Source organism: Misgurnus anguillicaudatus, chromosome 2 (assembly GCF_027580225.2).
Source record: "Misgurnus anguillicaudatus chromosome 2, ASM2758022v2, whole genome shotgun sequence".
NCBI lineage: Eukaryota > Metazoa > Chordata > Actinopteri > Cypriniformes > Cobitidae > Misgurnus > Misgurnus anguillicaudatus.
The window spans coordinates 9,152,610-9,176,565 of record NC_073338.2 but is presented as its reverse complement, the minus strand read 5'-3'; the positions used below and the strand labels follow the sequence as shown (position 1 = coordinate 9,176,565).

Sequence of the window (23,956 nt, the reverse complement as noted above, 5' to 3'; positions counted from 1 at the left end):
GTTAATGTTACGTCATAGCTTCTTCTTGTTAGTGTTTGAGGTTCTTGAGATTAAAAAAGTTATCTGTGGGACTTATCTCGTAAGGTCCTACTGTGAGGATGTAGAACACTTTGAGGTTATACCAGCAGGTCTGTGTACACCTGGAATGAGTGTTGAGTGAGAGAGAGAGCCTGAGATCAGAGCGCACTCGCCACCATGGCAGGCTCCGCATTAGCGCTCGCGCACAGAGCTCCGCTAAACGTCAAATCAAGCAGCAATTTCACGCATGCCTGACGTCAGCACTTCGATTAGGAGAGCGCGAGAGCGACAGGCGAGGGAAAATAAACTTCACGCACACTTTGGGAGAAACCATTCGGCGATCGCTGTTTTTCCTCCCTCCGCTCGGTGAGCAGGAGAGCCGGCCCGCTGCTGCAGGCATGCTCAGCTGAAGGCTCTTGCAGTTGGAGCCGCTCGCAGCCACTGACGCCGGGCGCAGGCGAACTGCGACGGCCGCGCCAAACGAGCACCAGGTAAGACGCGTGGATTTTAAACGTTTATATATACACCCATCTGCGGGTTGTGCATGCACGCGTTTGATCTCTTAAGGAGCGGCGTGCGCGTGTTTACCCCCCCAAGGCAAAGCGCGTCTTGATAAACACACACTCAAGCCAGAGACGCATCTGCAAAAACGGCACCGAGAGACGGAAAACAAACCCGTCTACGTGCGTTAACCGGACACCCGGTTCAAGACGCGAGTCTAGGCCGTTTACGCGTTGATGTTGTTGACATGGGAGGAACGCGTGAAAATTATGACAGCGCCGTGTTTTGCTGCGCTTACTTTCTGCGATGTGATTTGTGTACCTGCGGCGTTGCGTCGCGTTCGGTGCGCGCATCATTCGCAGACTTTGAAAGCTCGTTCTCGGGCGGCCTGTTTGATGTATACTGTGGCACACACACACACACATACGCGCGCACACACTGCAGTATGGCTTTGCCAGCATAGCACGTTTGTGATGCTGATGCTGCTGATGGTGTAGGTCACGTTACGCGCTTGCACGCGTGGAGCTGCGCGCGTTTGTGGCGCAGTGGCGAAGTGAAATAAGGTGGAAAATGCGTTTGAGTTGCTCTCTATGTTATAGGTTTTCTGGGGAAAGAGGTTATGCGTTTGGGTGTTACTCTGCCTTACCCAAGCACATCCACCCCACCTTTCTTGCGCGCGCGCGTTCTCTCTCGGCTAAGTTCTGAATTCATTCTGATATAGCGGCACATGGTCGTCGTTTTACAGTCGGACTCTCTATAATGTTTTCTCCTGCAGAAGTGATGGAGGAGGGATTGGTTTTCTCACCTGCTTGTATGCTGACTGAAGCTACCTGTGTAGTGTACACTAGAGAATAGGAGAAAATAAGTGGGACAAGTCTAAAGAACTGTTACATAGATATTTAAGTCCTTATTAACATTTCTGCGTAATTGTTATTTCAGCCGAGTTTGGGACATTGTTAAGATCCTTTCTGAAACTATAAAGAGATGGCACGTGTGAGATTACTGATCTATCAAGGAGAAAAATTTGCATATTAATTTAAATAGCTTATAAACACATTGACGTGTTATTTTTCTCTCCTATGGGTGTGTGCATGAAAATGCATGGAGAAATACACAGCTGTTGTCAAGATATAAGGTATAGCCCATCATTATGTTGTGAATGTATTTTTGTTTACCTAGTTAAAGTCATTAAACTTTACTGTAGTAAGATTTGAGTTTAGAGATGTTAAATTAGGCATATACTAGTTAAAATGCATGCATATATCTATACTGCAATCAGTAGTGAGTAAATTGATATATTAATAAGACACAAAAGCTCAAGATGAAGGGATTATAGTCTTGAAGTGATGAATTTTGTCATATCAGTGTTTTCTGAAGTCTCCCTCTGGGATACAGTCAATAGTTGTAATTATGAACCTCCATTCCAGTGGTGATGCTGTAGCACTCTCATATTCGATCAACATGAGGCTGCAACACCCCTTTTTCTACCCAGCAACACCGATGTGCTATCATTGACAGCAGTTGTCATGGTCAAATCACACTTTGACTACTGCCGTCGCTCCTGCATGATCCTTACTCATGAATTTGGAGCATCACTGCGCCTCTTATACGATTATACCTGCATTCGTGTCGGTTTTGATCCGAATGCAGTTGTGAAGGGAGGTGGCTGCTTTTAACTGTGTCATACAGTAGTAGGTGGTTAAGCAGAGGGAAGGGTGCGCTGAACAGCATTTCTTTTTCGTTTCACTCTGGCTCGATTTGGTTTAGATGGTAGTTAGTTGTGGTTACTGCTAAACGTGTGGTCAGATTTAAATGAATGTGATTGGATGCTCACAGTGATGATGTCACTGCCACAGCACACCAATCGCAGCTCCAGCTGGCATGGGAAATGTACTTTCAACCTCTCTGTGACTCTCTTGTCATCAGTGTGTTTAAGACATATGTGCTGGTTGTGATAAACCCACACAGATGTTTTTTTTATTATGGGAAGGATCAGCACACTCATAACATGTAATGTGGTTTATATGTCGTTTTGTGCAGGAAGTTGTGAAATAAATATCGTTAGGGTGTTAAATTATATGCGCTGACAAACGCATGCACATATTTTGAGCAGAGGTCACGCAGAGGTCAGGTGCGTGTGTGTGTTTACAAGGAAAAGTGCAGACATCTGCCTAGTTAAAGCCGGATCTAGTCAAAGCCTCGAGCGTAGCTGCTGGTATAGCACATCTTACTGTGAATTCAGCCCGACCTTATGCCACTCATCAGATCGATCCGAGTGTAACTCAAGTGTGTGTTTAGGCAGTGACACACGCACACGTGTAAACAGAGCCATCACAGAATAAAGTCAAGGTCATTGTCTCAGTTTCACTTTAAGCACGGTTCAAGGTCACGGTCGGGATCAAAGGTTTCTGCTACAGTATGGGACCTTTAGCATCAGGGTGTAGTTCGGATGTTTCAAATCACCATGGAAACAGGGGCAGCTTTGTTTCATAGCATTAATGCAGATGCAGCGCTTTTATACAGTCCAACTTATTGAACCTTTTTTATCAAATCTTTTTGTATTAAATGTAGGACTGTCACAGTTATGAAATTTGGCTGATGGTTAATTGTCTAATAAATTGTGATGGTTATGACGAATAATTTATTGCTTTGATATTTAATTCTCATAATTTTTTGGTTTGGTCATGAAATAAGGTTTACCTGGCAGTAAATATTAATACATAACACGTATTAAAGTATTTATTTAATGAATATATCTTTAAGAATCCAAAACTTTTTTTAAAGAAATAAACACAATAAAGTGCCATACCCGTAGCCAATCCTACGGGTATGTTAGTACTGGACCACATGTCTGTAGTGGCTGCAAAAAAAAATCTATTCCTTACAGATCCTTAAGAATAGCATCCTTCACTTCCCTTAATTTGGAATTGCTGTTTTGAAAATGTATGTTTTATCTGCCAGTTTACTACTTATCAAAAGTTTTCAGCATTTCTTTAAATGCTGTTTTTCCACTGTATTGAATGGCTTTGCAATGTATTGCGTGTAGGGGTGTAACGATCAACCGTGCAAATGCGCGAATGAATTTTAATGAATTAAGGTGAAATCCCAGCACATCCCAAAGCCAGGGGGCGCTCTCGTGCAGAAGATTCCTTTGTGCCACAGAAGTAGTAGTATTACGAATGCTATTGTCTACAGGAATATTTATATCACTGTTCTTCAAATTGTTTCAGGTATTTTTATGATAATAAAGAATATTTTGAATGATTTTTATTTAACGAGTGTTGCTTTATTAAATGCACGTTATAAACGACTCCGACTCATAATGATTTTAGATTGATAAGGACTTCCTACTGACCAAATTCAAGCTGTGCATGAAACAAAGAACCGCAGCCTTGCGATTCAGTATCGATTTCAGACAGGCATTTTAAATGGGACACACGATTAATCGTCAGTTAAGAAGCGCCATTTGATACAGTCTTGTTTAAACAGGCGCTGCAGCTCCACCATGTGTTTTTAGAGGGATGTGCAATCATTGCGGTGATCTGAAATCATCGCGATGAGGTCAAACAATCGCGATGAGACGATTATTTTATCATTGTGACAGCCCTAATTAAATGTACATGCTAGTTCAATAACATTATCTTATGGCTTTCCCTGCACTTGTCAATGTGATCATATCCGCCTTTATATTTTTATGTTTGAAAATACAGACTCTTTTAGGAGTTGGTGTTACATAAAAAAATTAATATAATATTTATGAGTGATTGTATAATGGCACGTACATATTTGGTGTTCAAATGTATTATTTTTCTTTGCTTTGTTCAAATATATTTTATTATTTTAATAATTAAGTGAAAAGCATTAATTCCTACTGTCTGTATTTGTGTGTGTGTGTGTGTGTGTGTGTGTGTGTGTGTGTGTGTGTGTGTGTGTGTGTGTGTGTACCTGGTAATTATCACGTTGTAGGGACCAATTGTCTGACATTGTGAGACAATTCTGTTACATCCTGTCAACACTGTTACTATACCTTGGTAACAGAGTTTGATGGTAACAGAATTGAAACAGACAAATTCAGGAAACAGGAAAGAAAATCATGACACACACATACACCCACAAATACACACACACGCACACTCACATTATTATTTATTGTCCTTATTTAATCACTGACTGTTTATCTTCAGTGAGCTTGAGTTTTGTTTGTTTTTGTTTTCTTTCTTTTTTCTAAGTTTTTTGTGATATTGATGCTGGTAACAAGAATTATGAAATTCTTATGCATTAAAGATTTTAATAACAAACCTTATTAAAAGAAAACTCTACTGTGATACATGTCATTACCATGATTATTATTATTTTGATCATATTGCCCACCCCTAGTTATGGACCCCTGAAACATCTTGTGATCATGACAATGAGGAGCAAATTATTAAAATAATTAATAATTAAAACTATATTTGAAAAAAGCTGAGAAAAATAATCACTTTGGACAACAAAGGTACCTGCAATGATATAATCACTCTTTTTTTTAAATCACTCGTTTTTGTGATTACTTTTGCATTGGTTTTGCAATCACTCTTTAACTCATGAGTATAAGAGCATTAAACAGATGCTTTAATATTTTAAAATAGTCTCTCTGATTTAAAGGTACAGTATGTATTTTTATGATGAGAAAGTCCAACAGAAACAAGTGATTTGTATAACTATAAGATTCATTTCTCAAAGTCTAAACATGGTGCATCCTGCCCGACCTGAATTTTTGCATTAGCCAGCAGTGTGAGTTTTGGCCTAGGCTATCTATATAAAACTGACAGATGTGGGAGTGTTTGTTATACATTTTTTTACAATTCCATTTAGTGGCCCATATGTTGTAGAAATTTCAATACTTCACATTTAAACTTCAGCGGTGAAAACGTTCTTTGAGTTTGGTCGGCTGTACGTTGATTCGTTTCCATGAATCAGTTCATAAAATTGTTTATATTGGTGCAGGGCCTGAAATTAAAACCCAACCACGTGCCAAATGCGGGTAGATTTTGCAATTGGCAGGTAACACTGTCAATCTACTGGCCACATTGGCGGCTAGCCAATGCTAATCAGTGATGCGTGGGTCAATGTATAAACAACCCGCTCCTGACCAACGTTTTCAACTAACTACATACAGTGAACTACATTGAAATGTTTTTTGTACATATTACATTGAACTAAACAGAACATTTGACAGAATTGCTATTTGAGGAAACACCACAGCACGTTTATCACAGAAAATTCACATAAAATTGCCAGTTTGCCTTCTGTGTAAACACAAGTACTTTGCGTAAAGGCTTTTAAACACAGCCGTACGCCGACCCTATGACCCTTGTTGTGATATTTGTCCCGTCCTTTCCTCCTTTCCTGATTGGACGGTTGTGTGAGAAGTGATATTGACGAGCTGAGCGTTTCACCCAAAGTTAAACAATTTTCAACTCTCGGCGCAGAAGCACAGAAAAAAATGGCAAGTGGCAGCACTCAGCGTGGACAAAACCCGCCAGCTGCTGGCTTTTTTGAAAAGCGCGACGCTTCCATTGGAGACATGTGAAAACATATGTCGGCAGCCAGCATAAACGCCTTGGTGTGCACGCCCCCCAGTTGTTTTCTGGGATTGCTCCCATAAAGGGAACCTACTAACAATGCCGTAACATTAAGGGAACACGTCCTGTGTAAACATAAGGCATAAACAATGATGTGCGTGTCATCACAGCAATAAGTTATGGTTCAGCTCTGTTTTACACAGGGATTTAAATGCAGATTAACATTCATGGCAACAATGATCTGCAAACTGGACTAAAGCAGAGATAAGGGAGCTCATCTCTATACATACTGAAGCTGAGATCTTTCACCAGAATAACAGAACCGTGCATCACTGGTCCTTTGTGATCTTATCAGAAAGTGTGGTTTCTTGAGAAAGAAATCACGAATAATAAGCGAACTTTTGATGCTGCAGAGAAAATGTACCAAGTGCAGGACTTTAAATACGGCAGGGGTAGGCAACGTCGGTCCTGGAGTGCCGATGTTCTGCAGAGTTTAGCTCCAGCTCTAATCAAGCACACCTGAACAATTCATCAAGGTCTAAAGAGTTACCTGAAAACTACAGAAAGGCAAGGTTTTATCAAGGTTGGACGTAGGTACTACATGACCGAAGTTGCTTATCCCTGAAATACACCATGTGTCTTTACAGGATCTTTAGGGCATGTGTGTGAATGCACCCAGATTCAGGAAAATCATTGGCAGTGTGTTATAGTCAAGTTCAACTCGAGTCTGAGTCAAGACCAACTCAAGAGATCGAGTGTCGAGTCCACATCCAGGTTTATCTGGACTCAGACTTTATCTCTGGTCTTGACTCGACTGCAGCACTGAGAAAATAAAATTCAAAAACATAGATTTCCTCCAATTGAAAATACATATCTGCACAACATGTAAGCTGGTTGAAAAGCTTACGTCTGTACATTTCTGGCAGAGTTTCAGTTGCAGAGGAGGAGTCATTTCAGACCATACCAATATAGACTGTATTGTCTCATCTGGGAAAAATACAAATATATTACCAAAATTCAATATACCACCAAGCCCTACTGTACGTAGGTTTAAACTTTCTTGTACCCAACCAAGAAGATGCTGAGACTCTGCAGAGCAGATGGTTATTGTTTTACAGTGAGTCTAATGTTCTCTCTGTCTCTTTCTCTCTCTTTCAGTGATGGCCTCTGCTGAGCAGCTGTGTCCCCACCCGCTGCACCAGCACTGCCCATAGGCCACACACGCATACACACATACACAACGCCTATAGCCTCCCTTTCCAACACCGTCCATACACACACACACACACTCCACCATGTACAGTGTGGAGGACCTTCTGATCTCTCATGGATACAAACTGCCCAGGAGTGCACCTGCCTCCTCCGCTTCTGCTGCGCCTTATGACAATCGAAACAACGAATGTCGTCGTGACAACGTAGAGAACCGGCCCACTGCTGGTGGTGCTGCCGGTGGTGGTGGTGCTCTGAACGGATTTGGGACAACGGAGGGGGGAGCGGACGGCAGGACAGAAGCGGGCACCGGGGTGTACCGACCTGCGCCGGTCAAGGCTTACCCAGAAAACAACAACAACATTAACGAGGGCCATGACAGAATTCAGCGGAGATTGGAGGTTCCTGTTGCTTTCCTTGGTGACTTGCTACAACTGGGCGACTCTCTTGCTACAGACAGTGGGTAAGTGTGGGTCACACGCTATAAGGGTCATTTGATGTAAACTGTTAATGTGTAGTGAAGTTTAGGGGTTTAAGTTAGGGCTGCTCGATTATGGTCATAATCACGATTATTTAAAATTACTCAGTGACATGCATTTATTTAACCTTTTTATTAAGCAAGTGTTGCAATAGGCTACATGTGTCAAAGCCTGTGGTGCTATTAGAAGTGCCTTACAAACGTATCGGTCCAGCGACATGCAATTTATATTTTAATCGCACAATGATTGTTTTACCTCGATTATCTTTAAATCAAAAATTTAAATACAATTTTTAAAAACGTTTATTTGCACAGCCCTAATCTAAGTTACTGTCTTGTCTAGAGCTGTGTTTCCCGATAACGATTGAACTTAGCACTTAAGAGCGCTTTTTATTAGTGACTTCGTTCGTTGTTCATTTACGTGCGTTTCCCAACAATGCACGTAAAACGATCGCTCGCAGCTGGGATTCAAGTGCTACTTACGAAATGTCACGATGCTTTTGGGAAATGCAGCTCAGTTTTGCACTAATACTTAGCACAGTTTTCCAAGCAACAATCAGTTAGGTGTGAGTGTTCAAACAATTTGTTATTCATAAAAAAATATAAAAAGTCCATGTCAAGGACTTGGCACAAAATATATTTTATTAGTTTTGTGACAAAAATGCAATTCGGTACTTTAAGTGAACCATGTCTGTTTTCACGGCAATGTCTATAGACGGTTTCATTGGACGCACGTGCGGTGACGCGATACGCGTCTGGTCCGAACTTTACTTCCGGTTTCAGTTTTTTTAATGGTCTGACTAGTTGCTAAACTGAACTCTTAAACAAATACCTCGTAGAAAATAACAAATGTTTGGTTTCCTATGTAATCTATATGTTGTTTATTTTGCTTGTTATATAAATAAACTACTTTTAAAGTACTTTGTTGTTATTTATTCTTAGCGGAGTTTACCGGAAGTCATGTGTTGACCACGAAAGCCGCTTGTTTATGTTGTTATTGCTGAAACCGTCTATAGATCAACATTTGTACATTGGCAGTTGCACAAATTTAAAATCTGGAATTACACTGGAATTTAAAATAATAGACCCTAATGACAATTGGCGTATGGGGTGTCGTACAGCACTGCACTTCACATAGCTTTATCTTAAAATAGGGTCATAAATGTTTCAGAATTGAATTCATTTCAATTTGTTAAAGGAAATTAGCAAATGTACAAACACATGATCACATTTGAATTGCATGCTTTTTGTATAAATATTAAAATTGGAAAAAAGCAATATGTTATAACCTACTCATAAATGATATACGATGATATATAAAGCATGTGACATGTAACTAACATAAATGTTTCACATTCTTCCTGGGAGAACCTTTTAATAAAATTACAAATTTTGTTTAGTTTGGCTACAGTAACCATAGTTTTTTATACTCCAATAAATCATGGATACTACACTTACTATAATAAAACCATTGCTCATTTTTGTAAGGGAAGAAAGCATCACTCTCTCTGTTTTGCTAGTCTTTCTGCAACCTGCATCGGTCTGTTTTTTATAACCATTGTGATATGCACATTTGAGATATTTTGATAATTTTGATACATCTTGCAGCCCTAGTATAAATCCGTATGTCAAACATTTGTTGATTTTGGAATTAATCGGAATCACTGTGTCCCCGTGTGTGTTTCAAAAGTGCCTTGTCAATGAATAATACACTGCTGGCACTGGACACCCCAACATCTCCCCACGGCATCATGAGCCAATTATATTATGGATGCATTTGTGGTCAACACCACAAGAAAATGGCACATATAGAAAGTGCCTGTACCCTGACTTTTAAATGCCTGGAGGCATAAATGTATTTACACAAAATTACTATCATGGGTAACAATGTGTCACATGCTGAAATGATGATTGCTCATTTGCAGGCACAGTGAATGGAAAAAAGCACGTTGACTGTCATGACAGAGCTCAGCAGTGTAACTTTCTTGTGATGGTCCATTTTACAATGTTTATGTCAAAGTCAAATGTTTTGTAAATGGTTGCAAATACACCTAAAATCCTGCAGTGGCCTTGCTGTTACTCACCAGATTTATGCTACTTACCAGATGTTTATGGGCATGCATATCTGAAAGCCACTGCTAATATTTACTTTGTTTCACAGTACAATGCAGTTTTGAATAACAATAATATTACTGTCATGCAGTATACTTTACTTTATTTGTAAACAAGCCCACATAATCTGCATACATCTCAAATACTCTTCTCCTATTGGTTGTAACAAAACCAGGCAGTTACCATGCATCTAGAAAATGTAAATTAATTCAGGACATATAAAAACTCATACAAACACTTGATTATGCTCTACCTAAATACTAGTAAGGTATATATATATTTTTGTATTCCACTTCACTGCTTAAGTGCAGACATTACTTTAGAAAACCTGACAAAGATTTATTTCAAACTATATACATCTCAAGCTTTGAGTCTGATTCTGATATTTACCAAGGGTGCCAATATTTTTATTTCAGCAACACGTCTTACAATTTTGTTACTATTATTTTCCATGGTTAACAAAAAAGTTTTGTTTTTATTAAACCGTTGTGTTTTTATAAAATAATTAATTAATTATGTAATGCCCTATTCTTAGATAATTTTTTATTATATTTAATAATCAAGTTCTAAAACAAAAATCTGAAAACATTGAAATAAGAATGATTGACTGCTGAAACAACACCACTTTATTGTTTGTAATATTTACCTGTATGAAAAAGCACAACAGAAAAGTTAGGTCTGTATTTTATTAAAGCGGCACCATGTAATTTTTCAACCTTCATAATACATTTTCAAGACCCTTGTGATAGTACATCGACTTTAAATAGGTTGAATGACATGTCTACCATAGCCTGACGGGGTCTGTATCACTTTTACTCGTATTTTAAAACTTAGGGTTTCTGGTAGTAACCAGAGCACAAAAAAACTACAAAATTCGACTGCTTTACGGCATACGTCACTTCCTCCACACAATTTGTTTTTAACGTGAATTTTGCTGGAGGCTTCTTAAAGAGTTTAGAGAGCAGCTTCTATTATATGACTATGTGGCACTGTGTTAGTGTCACGGACCTATGACACGGGCGACCCGGGTTTGATTCCCCTTTAAGGCAATTTTTTATATAAACTCAAGATCTTGATTCATACATAAATGCGATCTTCTTCATAAATGACGGCGATTATCTTGCATATAGTTCCCTGTATTCAGATGCTGTGTTCACGTATTTACCTTTCTTTTACTGTGTCTATGGTATTTACATTACAATCCAGGATGCTATAGCAGTCAGTCAAACTTGCTCAAACTCACACAGTGTAAAACCAAACCCTATTCATTCACCAATCAGATCCGAGCGTTTCTCTCTTCTCTCTTCCTCATTTGCTGCGTTCCGCTGTCACTCGCGTGATGTATTACAAAGCGGCAGACCTAAACACGGTTTACTTGGATTTGGAGCGACAATTTTCACACAAAAGAGAGGAAAAACAAGCGGCATTGCGGAAAATCCTGGTGGCGAGGGAGAGAGAGAGACGATGTAACAATATTTGTTTCGAAAAAGGCAAGGAAATACTTCTGGTCGTTTCTCAATTGGAAGGCTGCAGCCTCCGGAGGTCAAATATGGAGGCTAAATACGTCATCAAGCCTGGTTTGTTAAGGTAAACTGAGCATTACATTCGCAAGTCATAAGCATACTGCAACAATTAACGTTGAACTAAGTATAATAGTCAAATTTATAATTGCTAATATTCTGAAATAAGACAGTCTTGATGACGTATGCAGCTTAAAAATACGACATCCGGAGGCTGCAACCTTCAGATTGAGACATGGCTTCTGCCACGACGAGTTCCTCATCAGAAAGTTGTAACATGACTGCGTTTCTCCCTGTTGTCTCAAAATGTTGATCGTTTAGCGTTTTAAATGTTTCGTTTTTAGTTTAGTTTTAAGGTTGGCCAGTTCCTTTCCTTTGCGACAGTGCTGCGATGCTTGTGGCCTCTAGGGGCGCTAGGCGTGAAAAATACATGTCTAGCACCCCCTAGTGGCCAATAAGTTCCATGGTGTGCCTTTAAAAACATTTATTGTTTAATTACTGCTTATTACTGATAATGTATCTGTAGAGGGATAAAAATACAACAAATCTTTAATGAAAAAGAAAATGGAAAGGATTTTAAATTTTGTACTTTTTTAAAGGACAAGTTCTGTATTTTACACTTAAAGCCCTGTTTTTAGATTGTTTATGATGGAATAGAACGGTTTTGACTGAAATTTGGACACATGATGCTGGCCCGAGAACTTGGGGGTGTTTGTTGTATCACCTCTACAATGGCTGTATAGGCGCACCGGAACAATCCCTCCCAAAATGCATTAAACTTTCGTTTACAAAGACGTGAAACTCACCGAGTGGTCAGGGTTGTTCACTGATATGCTCTCACAAAAATCGCTGCAAAAGATGCTTTCCAACAGGTTTTATCGTAGCTGCTTTTGCAGCAATTTTTGTGTGAGCATATCAGTGAACACCCCTGACCACTCTGTGTTTCACATCTTTGTAAACAAAAGTTTAATGCATTTTAGGAAGGATTGTTCCAGTGCACCTATACAGCCATTGTAGAGGTGGGTGCTGATAAAACAGAAACCGAAAATTCTCGGGCCAGCATCAAATGTCCAAATTTCTGTCAAACTGTTCTATTTCATCATAAACAATCTGAAAACAGGGCTTTAAGTGTAAAATACCGAACTTATCCTTTAAATTCAGTACTAGGTCTGCCTTAATTATTGATCTGTATTTGTCTGGGCTTCTAGGTTCTACGATGCTCCCAGCCTGACATTCTCTGAACATGCAGATGAGAGAGATATTTCATTCTGGAGAAGGAGAGGACAGGACTTCGGTGCTCTATTGGACTATGCTGATCCCAGGGAGCTTAGAGTGTCTGGAGGATTGTGGCGAGGCCCGGTGCTAGGCGTTGAGGAGCTGAGAGCTGAGAGGCCGCTGGCACGGTGGGAGGAAGGGCCATGGTTACGGGAACCAATAGACTCAGGCCCAGAGACTTTACGTGTGACTGGGGAGCGAAAATGCCAGAGCCTTGGCACAGAGGAATGGCGCCCTGCAGTAGGGCTGGGTCGGCAGCTGTCAGATGGAGAGGCTGAACATTGGTCTCAGGAGCAACAACATCGCCTTCGACCAGCAGAGGGCAGTGTTTCTGCCACAGTGCGAGCCAAGTCCCAGTCGCTCCCTCGAGTCCTTTCCCCTGAGGATCCACACTATGGAGAACTTCCTCAAACCAGTGCCCCAAATCATCCCCCTACACAAAGAAGTAGCAGCTCTGCACCATATGGTCGATATCACAGTGAGTGGCAAGCAGGGGAGAGGTGGAGTGGACAAACCCAAAGTCACGGCCCCACTGCAGTTGTACCAAAGCCACGATTCAGCCGCCCCGTCAAACCTCCGTCTTATGAGACTCACCAGCAAAACAGGGGGAGCTGGGAAACTCTGTCATCCGAGCCTGTGTCCAAACCCAGGGACCGGTCAGTGTGCTTCACTCAGAATTTTGAACCACTCAGAGACAGGTCTGGTTGTTATTCTCAGAGTGCAGAGCCTCTGAGAGATCGGTCCATTTGTTTTTCACAGAGTGCAGAACCACTCAGAGACCGCTTGTTGAGCCACTCTCAGAGTGCTGAACCACTAAGAGACCGATTTATCAGTCATTCACAAAGTGCAGAACTACTGCGGGACCGCTTTTTCACCCATTCACATAGTGCTGACCTGTTAAGGGACCGATCACTTTGCTATTCTCAGAGCTCAGAACTGCTTCGAGACAGGTCCATTTGTTACTCCCAAAGTGCAGAACTTCTGAGACCAGAAGCATATAGGGCAGATCTGTTTTATCATGAACTGACTGGAATGGAGCCACCTGGTTACATCCCACCTCCCTCTTACAGGAGATTCCTGCCACCCAGAAGTGGACAGAACTACAGAGCAGACTCTGCACTTGTTCGATGGAAGCGTGAGCCAGTAAGTGCAGAGATGGGCCAGTGGTTTTCCAGGACCTCGGGATTGTCATGGTCAGAACGGCGTGAAGACCGAAGCATGGCGGTAGTTCCGAGAAGGCCTGTGCATCCAGGGCCTGTTGTACCAAGCCGTCCGGGACTTTTCCAATATGTCCAATTTGATGACCCGCGTATCAGGCAAGTCTCAGGGGGGCCCTGTGGAAACTCACTAACAGACGCGGACAAGATCCGTCACGTAAACAAAGAGCTTCCCTGCGCTGCAACTTTAGGACAATCCACACTTGATAGTGCCTTTCTCCCTTCACAGGGACAGAGTCTTAGCATGGACACTAACAAACCGGCTCTCACTGAACAGGAGAACGCTAACCGCTGGCACAAGGGGATGAACAAAGGCAGTGACACTGTAGCACCTGATCAGAGCTGTGTCAAGTACCCTGCAGCCTTTCAAACCAGACCTCTGCAACCAATCGTTAAAACAGAAAGAGGGACAGAGCAGCAGAATAAAGTAGACAGGATTGCAGACCAGGTCAAGGTGGAGGGAACAACGGAGCAGGTCAAAGTGGAGAGAGGTGCTGAACAGATGAGATCAGACCAAGTCAAAGGAACAGAGCAAGTGAAAACAGATAGAGTTATAGAACAAATCAAATTGGAAAAGCCCACAGATCAGGTCAAGCCAGACAGGTTTACTGACAAACAAATAAAGGTGGAAAGATTAGCTGACCTTATACAAGTAGACCGAATCCCAGATCAAATTAAGGCTGATAGATATACGGACAAACAAATTAAGCCTGAAATCAAAGCAGAGAAAATGTCTGAAAAGCCTGCTAAAGCTGACAGAATATCAGACAAGCAAAGTAAAGCTGAAAGACTTCTAGAAAAACACTTGAAGATAGATAGGATTTTAGAAAAACAACTTAAGGCAGATAAAATGTTAGAAAAACAGTGTAAGCCTGAAAAATTTACAGAGAAGTCGAATAAGGCTGACAAACAGGGAAAAGCAGACAGCAGTACAGACCAGATAAAAGCTGAGAAAAACACTGACAAGGCTGGAAAAGCTGACAAATCCATGGATAAAGGTTCCGCAGAGAGTGTTTCAACTGTAAAGACAGAACCAGTACAGGAACCTGAGAAAAAGAGTGTAAAAAAGAAACTCAGTGAGACTATTTTCTGCCTTGTGTCTGTGCCACTTTCACAGTCCAGTGCTAAATCTAGAGATCAAAACAACAATGAAGAGAAGGAACCCGACTCTCCTCCAATTCCTCCTCCTCCTCCACCAAGCTCCTCTAGCGAGAACAGCAACACTCTCGGCTCCCTGCCAAACCAAAGCCTAAAAAGCACATCCACCACATCTACTGACTTGGAGCTACAAGCACTTACGCTAGGAAGCTCTGGAATAGGCAGTGGGACCAGTAGCATAGCCACAAGGAGGGCTCATCGCAGAAGGAACTCACGCTCCAGAATCATTAAGCCAAATCCACATGATGAGCTCAGACGGTATTCTGGGGCTTGGCCGGGGGATCAGTACCGTGATCAGGAGACCCAGACAAGCCCTGAGCCCATAAAGAGCAATGCAATCCCAGCACCTACAAACACAGATGCACAAGATGCTCCTGCCGCCCCAGAGGTACCAGCTTCTGCTGAGAGTACAACAGTGGCTCCGGGGGCTGCCACAGTAGAACATGGGGCTTCATCGGCTTCATCAGCTCCATCAGTTCCACCAGCTCCAGCAGCTTCAGCAGCTCCACCAGCCTCAGGAGCTCCCAACCCCAGCACCCCTTACGGGTATCCAATGAAAGGCCAGAAAAGCCTGAAACCATCCAGCAACAGCGCCTTTTCAAGGACAGGCACCTTCTCCAAGAGCACAGGTTCTCACAGACCTCCATTACATCCCCCGCCACACCCTCCACCCCCACCTCCAACCCAGCCTCCATCACAACCTCCACCTCCCCCACCAACACAGCCTCCACCTCAGTCCCCACCATCAGAACAGCCAGAAGAGGCAAAGTCAACCACATGCCCAAACCCAGAGGCTTCTGGTCAGATCATTCTGAAGCCGGTAAGTCGGCGACCTTGGGATGCCATTGAGGAGCTTGATATGATCAATAAAGAGTTGCAAGATCAAGCAGGTAGGCAGCCTAGCGTGGACCAGTGCATTGAGGATCTAAATGAGGCCTACAAAGATATAATGGAGCTCAGCACTGCCAGCAATAACCTTCCCAACCGTTCCTCCATGCAAATTCCTGATCGTATTAAATCCAGGCTGTCAACAGATCCACTTGGAATTCCTGCAACCGCACTTCGCCCTAGCTTGGTGCCTGGAGGTGACCCAGAATATAGGGAGGTGAAGAGTGCCTTTTCCCGTCCATCAACTGGGAAAAGTGTGAGCTTCAGCAAACAGCTAAGAGAGGAGATTTGTCCTGTTCCTCCCCTTCCAGAACCAGGTTTTAGAGATTACAAAACAGTCATGTCCCAGATAACACAACGCAAAGCCTGCAGGTCAGTGAAACTGGAAATGCTAGCCCCAAGAGAGACCCAAAGAGATGATGATTTCATTGCACTTACATCCTCAACTTCTTCCATGCCAGCTGAGCTCCCGTGGGGAGACAGACAGCCCATGCAGGATGCCTCCACTCTAACCAGTCCCCCAGACTATGAGCACATCTGTCAAACTCTCCAAATGACTCGTGAATCTGGAGCTGTTAGCCGAGCTTCTGTCAGATCAAAACCAGGGAGTGCATTGAGTGTCGAAACCCCTCAACATGTTCCCATTCCTGGTAGGCCTCCAGCAGATTCAGAGCAGCCATGTTGTTCCTCGGCACTAGATGTGAGACAGGAGCCAGTCTCTTTATTCAGGGAGGAAAGAAGCTTGGGTTTTAGGAGGGTAACAAGCCAGTCTAACAGATTCCTTAATAATAGGGGTGTACTGTGTAGCATTACAACTGGAAAGCCGGTTGGAGACAAAACAGGTCTAGAGGCAAATCCAGAGGTACCTGCTGACTGGCAGATGCAGTTATCATTAGCTGAAAAACATATTGCTACTCTCATTACAGGAGAGGGTTCAGCAGGAGACATAGATAAATCAAAAAAAGTTAATGTTGATGAAGACATTCACAGTGAGTCAGTTAAGAATGAAGAGAGCAAAAATACAGAGACTAATGTAAAGAATGATAACGTAACTGCTCAGCAGAAACAACTAGAAGTACAAGAGAAAGAAAAGGAGCAAATTAAGATTACTGAAAGTCAACAAACTGAAATGACAGAGGATGTTAAAGCAGAGGACACCTCTAAAGAGAAGACACAAACAGAACAAGAAAAATGTGATCATAAAGACCCTAAGACTGAAGAAAGAAAGCAAGAGTGTAATGAGACCACAGAGGCAAAAATAGAACCAGAGGTCAATTTGAGGGTAAATAAGGCTGCAATGTGGACCCATTCAGGTGTGGATTCAGAGCTACGACCTGAATTTCCACCAGAACACCTTCCCCTATCCGTGTTACCTTCCACTAATCGTAGATTGTCTCTAGGGCTGGATTGGGAGATGGGTGGTTGGGAAGGGGAAAGTTTAGGCCAAGGTGGCTTCTGGTCGAAAGAGAGACTGTCTCTTGACGCTGAACAATGGAGTATTTGTGGGGAGCGGATGGGTTTAGACAGTGATAAACAAGAAGGAGGTCGTGAAAAACTGGGTCTGGGGGGTTGGCGTGGGTGTGGGATAGACAGACAAGCTGATTCAGATTGGGACTTGGATACTAATAAACAAGAAAGTGGTGACAAAGAGGAGGTTTCAGACACAAAGCAGAAAACACTTAATCACAGTGAAGGTCAGAGCAGTCCAGCCTCTAGCACCAATAAAGTGCAGCATAAACAAGACTCTGCAAATAAAGGCAGTGATAAGGGGCAGAGTCAAGGTTCTGAAGAACGTCAGTGTGCAACCATAGAGAGAAGGAGCCGTGGACTTTCCCAAAGAATAGAGGCTCTTTTTACAGCCCCGCCCGGACATGGCTCGGAGGAGAGGCTTGCCCGAATGAGGGAGGTGGACACTGTCTCACGAATGAGACGCCTGAGCCTCCGTAGCTCAGACTCTTGGGATGGACTGCAGGGGGTGGGGAGGTGGGCAGAGTTTGGGAAGGAGGAAGACTGCCCAGTTCCTGGCCCACAGGAAACTTTAAACATCACAAAGGGAGATGCCCTTCCTTCAGTTAGCAGTGAACCTAAAGAATCTACAAACGATCAGGCAACTCTAAAAGGTGAGAGAGGTTTTTGTGAATTATGATTCAAAATAAATTGTTCTGTTAGATAAAGTTACAGATACAGGGCCAGTTGATTCTATCATTTACTTAACTGAACTGTAACTAAAATAAAGAAATGCATATAATACAATTGCTTTTGAACATATTTAGAAATGCTGTCTTCTAGACATCCCTTGTGAGACCTCTAAGGGAATGAGAGATGGGACTCTGATTGGTTTAGTGTACGTTGCACCCAAAACATAACTATGACTCATTAAGAGAATAGGGACCATGCACCTGGCACGCCGACTGTTTTGTCTGTCTTTAAACTAGCAAAAGTGGTTTCAGACACGCCCTAAATGCACCTGCGCCATATGCACTTAGATCATTAAAATATGCTCAGTGACTGTAAACAAGGCCCTTCTTTTTTATAAATTGAGGGCGGAGGCTCCAAATGTTGATTTTACTCATTAATATCGATCTTTACATGACCTTATCCAGTTAATTAAAGATATCAAGGTTCTATTTTTACAGAATGTTCTTTACATTATGTAGGATAATTTTATGTAGATAACCATAAATCACAAAACAGCTGGGATTTTACAAGCGGGTCACATTTTAGTACAATTTCAATATAACCTCAAATTTTTACTGTTTGTTCTATATTTACTTTGAACATCATAAACTATAAATTATTAATGTTTCCTTCTGTCTTTCTGATAAAAAACTGATGATGTTAGCAAAATTAGCTGGAAATGAAGTGTTTGTACAATAATGTCTGGGTCCAAAGGTAATACATAATATGCTAAACATATGACAAAACTTATGTTTTGGCAAACCCAAAAACAGAGTAGTGGGTCTGTTTATAATGTATGACCACCAGAGGGAGCTCTGCCCTCAAAGTTAAGTTTATTTGTCAAGTCCTAAATTTTCATTCAAATAATAAATTCACTATTATTCAATTTTTAAATTTGTTATTTCCAAGTACATTTGTCTTTTTATTTTAACTATTAGACACTTATTGTCTCTTTGCATTGTCAGAGTCCCAGGATCCCAGCCAGGCAGAAAGGTCGTAGCTGAACCCTAGAGGTCATCCACCTGAGGGCCAGCCTCCAGCACTGTGACCTGGCTGTCTGCTAAATGCCTTCATCCTCATATGCTACTAAAACATCCCCAGACATTGAATTGCACACATACACATGCACATACAAGCTCAACGTTAGACACAGATACTCAGAGACATGTCTCTTATGCTAATATTTCCCTCATACAGATACATTCTTACACGTACGTGTACGCAAACAGACACAAGGATACTCATTCTCATGTATGCAGACACTCAAATGCATTCAGAACACATTTGCCACACTGAGACATCTAAAATGGCCTTTTTCTCCGACAAGAGCATTGTGTATCGACTCCACTCCACGTCCACTCTGTTCCAGCTCTGCTGGCTTTCTAAGTGTTTGCTGTTCCACTGCCAGAAGGAGGCAAGTTCCCAACAATGCCCCCCCTCCATATGTTACCGTTGTCATCATGTCCCGTTTCTGTCAGTTCTCACTTTTGCCACCCTTTCAACCCCCAGCAAATTTTGGCCGGTTGAATATTGTTAGGTGCGTTACTCAACGACAAAGAGCGAACATCGTTGTGTTACCCAGAATCATACAAAACAAAATCTCTGTCTTGCGTAAGAAACTATAGACTGTTTGAAAAGTATGACAGAACAATCAGTGGAGTTTAAAACCAGCCAAAACCAACTCTGCAAGTCCTTTCCTCACATATTTGCATGTTTCTTCTACCCTCAATCTGTTTTGACTAAGACCTCAGTCGTAACTTTTCATCTCACCAAGCTTGCATACATCTTATTAATTTTTCCTTCATCTAGACAGTGTTATCTTTGCACACCGACGTTAACACCTTTGTTTGTGCCCTCATCGTTCAACGTTCAGTCTCTCTGTAGTCAACGTCCTGTGCTACACTTCTTAATTACAATGACCACGAGTGATTGACTTTACACTTTAACCATTATAAATCCTTATATTGCAGTGAACCAGTATTGATCTTACATCTGTTTGTTTCCCATTCCTCTTGCTGACTGAACCTCACTGTATTTTCTTTAAGATGAGCCCCACCCTAACACTGTGTTCTGAGCGTAACGTGACACATTTCCAATGTTGAGCAATTTTAACGTCTTGTCACTGAAAATAAAAAAGCTGCATGAAGTGACACAAATACGGCCAATCAAAAAATGAAACCTATTTACATGTATGCATTTGATATATGCTTTTATCCAAACTGACTTGCAGTGCTTTTAAAGGTACAATGTTTTTTAGCAGCATCTAGATTTCAAATTGCAAACAACCTCAATTTCGACAATCATGTCGTCGTATGAGACAACGTAATAACAAAACGCGCTCCGTAGATCAGTTTGTTCGTTTTTAGGGCAAAATCACAAATTTTAATTTTCTGTCGGTCTTAGTACACGATGTAACTACAGAAGAGTCAAGTTTTAAATAAGAAAAAAATCTAAACTCTTTGGTTATTTTTTTGCGCGATGCTAATGGTCTAATCAGATTCAATGGATTATGCTAAGCTATGCTAAAAGTGCTAGCGCCAGACCCGGAGATCAGCTGAATGGATTCTAAAACTGTAAAAATCAAATGTTTAACTCTAGGGGAGCTGGAAAATTAGCATATTTTCAAAAAAGTGAACTGTCCCTTTAAACATTTAGGTCCATATGTATGTATATAAAAAATCAAGTATTGAAGGGGACAATTTGGCTGTTTCTTTTTTTTTAGCCTAGATGTTTGGACACCTATTAGATGGTTAGAATTGGTTGCTGGGTATGTATTCCTTGGATTTTAAACCCTTGCGCTTTGCACATTTAATGCAATACCAGTTAAACTGCAGAAACAAGCCATTTGGATGGTCTTGATACAACCACAGATGTAGTTTTTATTACTTGAGTCTTTACTTGAGGCGTGCATCCAACCAGGCACAATAAGTAATTCGTCCATGTTGCTTGTATGGCTGAGCTATCCAAGAAGACCATTAAAATGTCAAGTCTAGGATGAAAATTTTGAGTAGTTGGAGAAGTTTGTCGCTTCACTTAGAACACAGTGTTTACAAGCAGTACCTCAACCCAAAAATACACCCCATGAAACCTCATAAATTCGTCATTCCTTAAAAAAACATTATGCGGGGACATGCTCGACCCCTAACGTCCCATCCCTTTCATCTGTCACTCTCTTGTCATTTGTTGGAACAAGTGGCCCGCTTGTGGAGTGCTTTTGGGGTGTGTGGTCACCCCTCTCTCCAATGTCTTTCTTTTTGAGCAGACATGAATGTTTTGTAAATGCTTTTTAAAATTTTGGTATATGCTTATTTTGACTTTACCAAAACCGGTATGGCCGAATTAAGAGAACTGTTTGATTTTGATTTTTTTATCAAGTTTGTGTCACCTGAGCTGTTTTGCTCCAAATGAGAAGTTTCGCATGAGGTGACAGGAGAAGACGCTCAATGGCTCCGAACTGTTTTCATTTACCGATGAATCGATCAAAGAAACCATATCGCTCTTGGTTTGAACCCACAGTGCCAGAACTGTCGCAGCACACGCGTAGAGAGCTTTGTTCGGTATCGATTCAAATCAGAGATGTATCGCAGGTCATACGGAGGCCTGGGTTGAATGAGCAGTATTTGATGTATCAACTTGAAAAGCACCTTGTTAATGTTTTTATCGCGATTGGATTCAAAGAGAATTTTTAGCTATCGAGTGGCCTTTTTGAAACACCAGTAACGATAAGCCTAAGCGAATTATACAAACACCACCAAAATGTTTGCTATCTTAAGTGTCAAAATGTGCATCATGTTTTGAATGTTCGTCTGATATATCAAATACCTTAAACGATGTTGCGTTACCCAGGTTTCAGCCAGGCATGATTTTAAATTAGGCGATTGTTTTCAGGCGATGCCGACTTTTTGAAACAGGGTCCAGACAAGAACACAATAACGCGCGTTAGCTGCTGTAAAGTTGCGTGTCTATGCCCTAAACCCCCAGGTAACTTTCGGGAAGCAATAAATGCTCAATGAACAGGCGAAATGTGTACAGATAATTCTTACGGTTAAACGTAGACGGTTGCAAAGTAGAGGTCAGGTCTAGATATGTAACGATTTGGATTAGTTTAGGTGAAAGATACTATATGATAATGTGTGATATGTACGGATTTTGCTAATTTTAGGAAAACGAAAAACTACCATATTATGTTATATGGATTGGAGCGATGTGATACTTTATGAGATCATAATGCATGAATGCTTGAGCAATATTGTCCAACATAAACGCTCATTGGCTGTAGAAAGTCTCGGAAACAGGATGTACTCGTGTTAATCTGTCATCTATCCAAATGTCACTCATAAAAAAGCATTTGAAGTCATGCGCGTGTGTGTGCGAGTGTGCAAGTGTGCGTGTTTGCTTGCTTTTTCGACATCCATAAGATTAAAAAAAGGCATTTCACTGAATACTTATTTTTCTTATCATTGAACTTGTTAACCAGTCTGCATAATGTATAAAATAAAAGTATATTTTAAATATTTTAAAAGATATTTTGTATTTAACCATAATAATTCATTTCTTCACTCTTGGATCAAGTTGGCATTGTTATGTTGCTGTATAGAATGATAAGAAAATTATATATCTATAATTTTTTTAGTGCTTAAAGAAAAAAATGACAAAACAAGAAAAAAAGTTGGGCAAATTTAACTTGAATGTTTACAGAGACCTACAGTGTGTCTCATTTTGGCTCTCGAACCTTGGACTGAGAGGGGTCCTCATTGTAAACATTGGAAGTGAGTTACAGGATTATGCTTTTTGAGTTTTGAGTAGTAAATGCTGCAGTAAAGTAAAAAAGGCCCGTTGTTGATATTTGAGACTCTGTATAGCCGTAATGTTTAACATGGACAACAAATCGGATATTAAATGGATCCAGTTCCAGCTGCCTATGGAAACACGGTTCTGTTACAACAATAGCAAAAATAACAACATTAAAATTGACTTGTTTGGTCTTAATTACATTCAAAGCTAAATGTGGCCTTATTTTATTTCAGCATTTGTATGTCTTCCATTCAGAATCATGTACTGTTATCATCATAAGCTCGTACCAACAGCTTTCTATAAAGAAATGAAACACCGAAGTCAATAAATGAGATCACGCAGCCAAATATTTTTTCCTCTTTCTTTGCAAATACGATAAGCTAATGTTTGGATTTGAAGAATGATGTGTAGCACAGTCACAGGATCTGTTCCCTTTTTCATTGAAAAGGCCATAACTGTTATGATTTCATGCTGTTTCCATGAAAAAAATATGTAGCATCTTTTGCCATTGTAGCATTTGGAGATAAATGTGAAATAGCCACTGAATCATACTGTTTTACTTTCAATAGTAACAGTCAGGATGATGATGACACTGTCTGTATTTTAAAACACAAGCTGCTTGTTGCGTTTTCATGCCAAGAGTGTCATGAGTTACATTTTTTATGCTAATTTTTTATCATCTGACCTTACTGGATATCATGGTTTGCATTTGCATACATTTTTGGTTTCATGTTTGTAAATGTTTTAGGCATTTGAAATGTAAATATGTGACATAGGGATGAAAAAAATCGAATTTAATAAACATTTTCTACAATTTAATACTGTGCTGTGTCTGAATTAGATATGTGGTTTGTTTAATCTTTGGACTTTATAGATACATACAGCCATGTTTTGAATCTGTTCTTTTAAATGCTGCTTATTTTCTTATTTTTAGATTAATTAAAAACTTGCAAAATTATGATGAAGAGAAGCTAATTTATCTACTTATGTGCCTGTTCATTTGCATGAAGCAGAGAGTCAGGTGACAAACAAATCTTTAAAGTT

The 23,956-nt window shown here is 40.9% G+C and overlaps 1 protein-coding gene across 1 annotated transcript; it reads left to right on the top strand.

The window, feature by feature from the left end:
• Nucleotides 1–154: 154 nt before the first annotated feature.
• On the top strand, nt 155–20,483 carry jcadb (junctional cadherin 5 associated b). The gene is made up of 4 exons (XM_055201297.2): nt 155–509; nt 7,242–7,755; nt 12,611–18,060; nt 19,084–20,483. Exons 2-4 carry the CDS (start codon nt 7,379–7,381, stop codon nt 19,116–19,118), a joined length of 5,862 nt encoding a protein of 1,953 aa, XP_055057272.2. The 5' UTR covers nt 155–509; nt 7,242–7,378; the 3' UTR covers nt 19,119–20,483.
• The last annotated feature ends 3,473 nt before the right edge of the window (nt 20,484–23,956 follow it).

Excerpts from the sequence above, each read along its gene's own strand:
- jcadb (XM_055201297.2), top strand. The coding sequence starts at position 7,379 with ATGTACAGTGTGGAGGACCTTCTGATCTCTCATGGATACAAACTGCCC. Across the intron at positions 7,756-12,610 it reads TCTCTTGCTACAGACAGTGG|GTTCTACGATGCTCCCAGCC; the intron begins GTAAGTGTGGGT and ends CTGGGCTTCTAG. Across the intron at positions 18,061-19,083 it reads CGATCAGGCAACTCTAAAAG|AGTCCCAGGATCCCAGCCAG; the intron begins GTGAGAGAGGTT and ends TTGCATTGTCAG.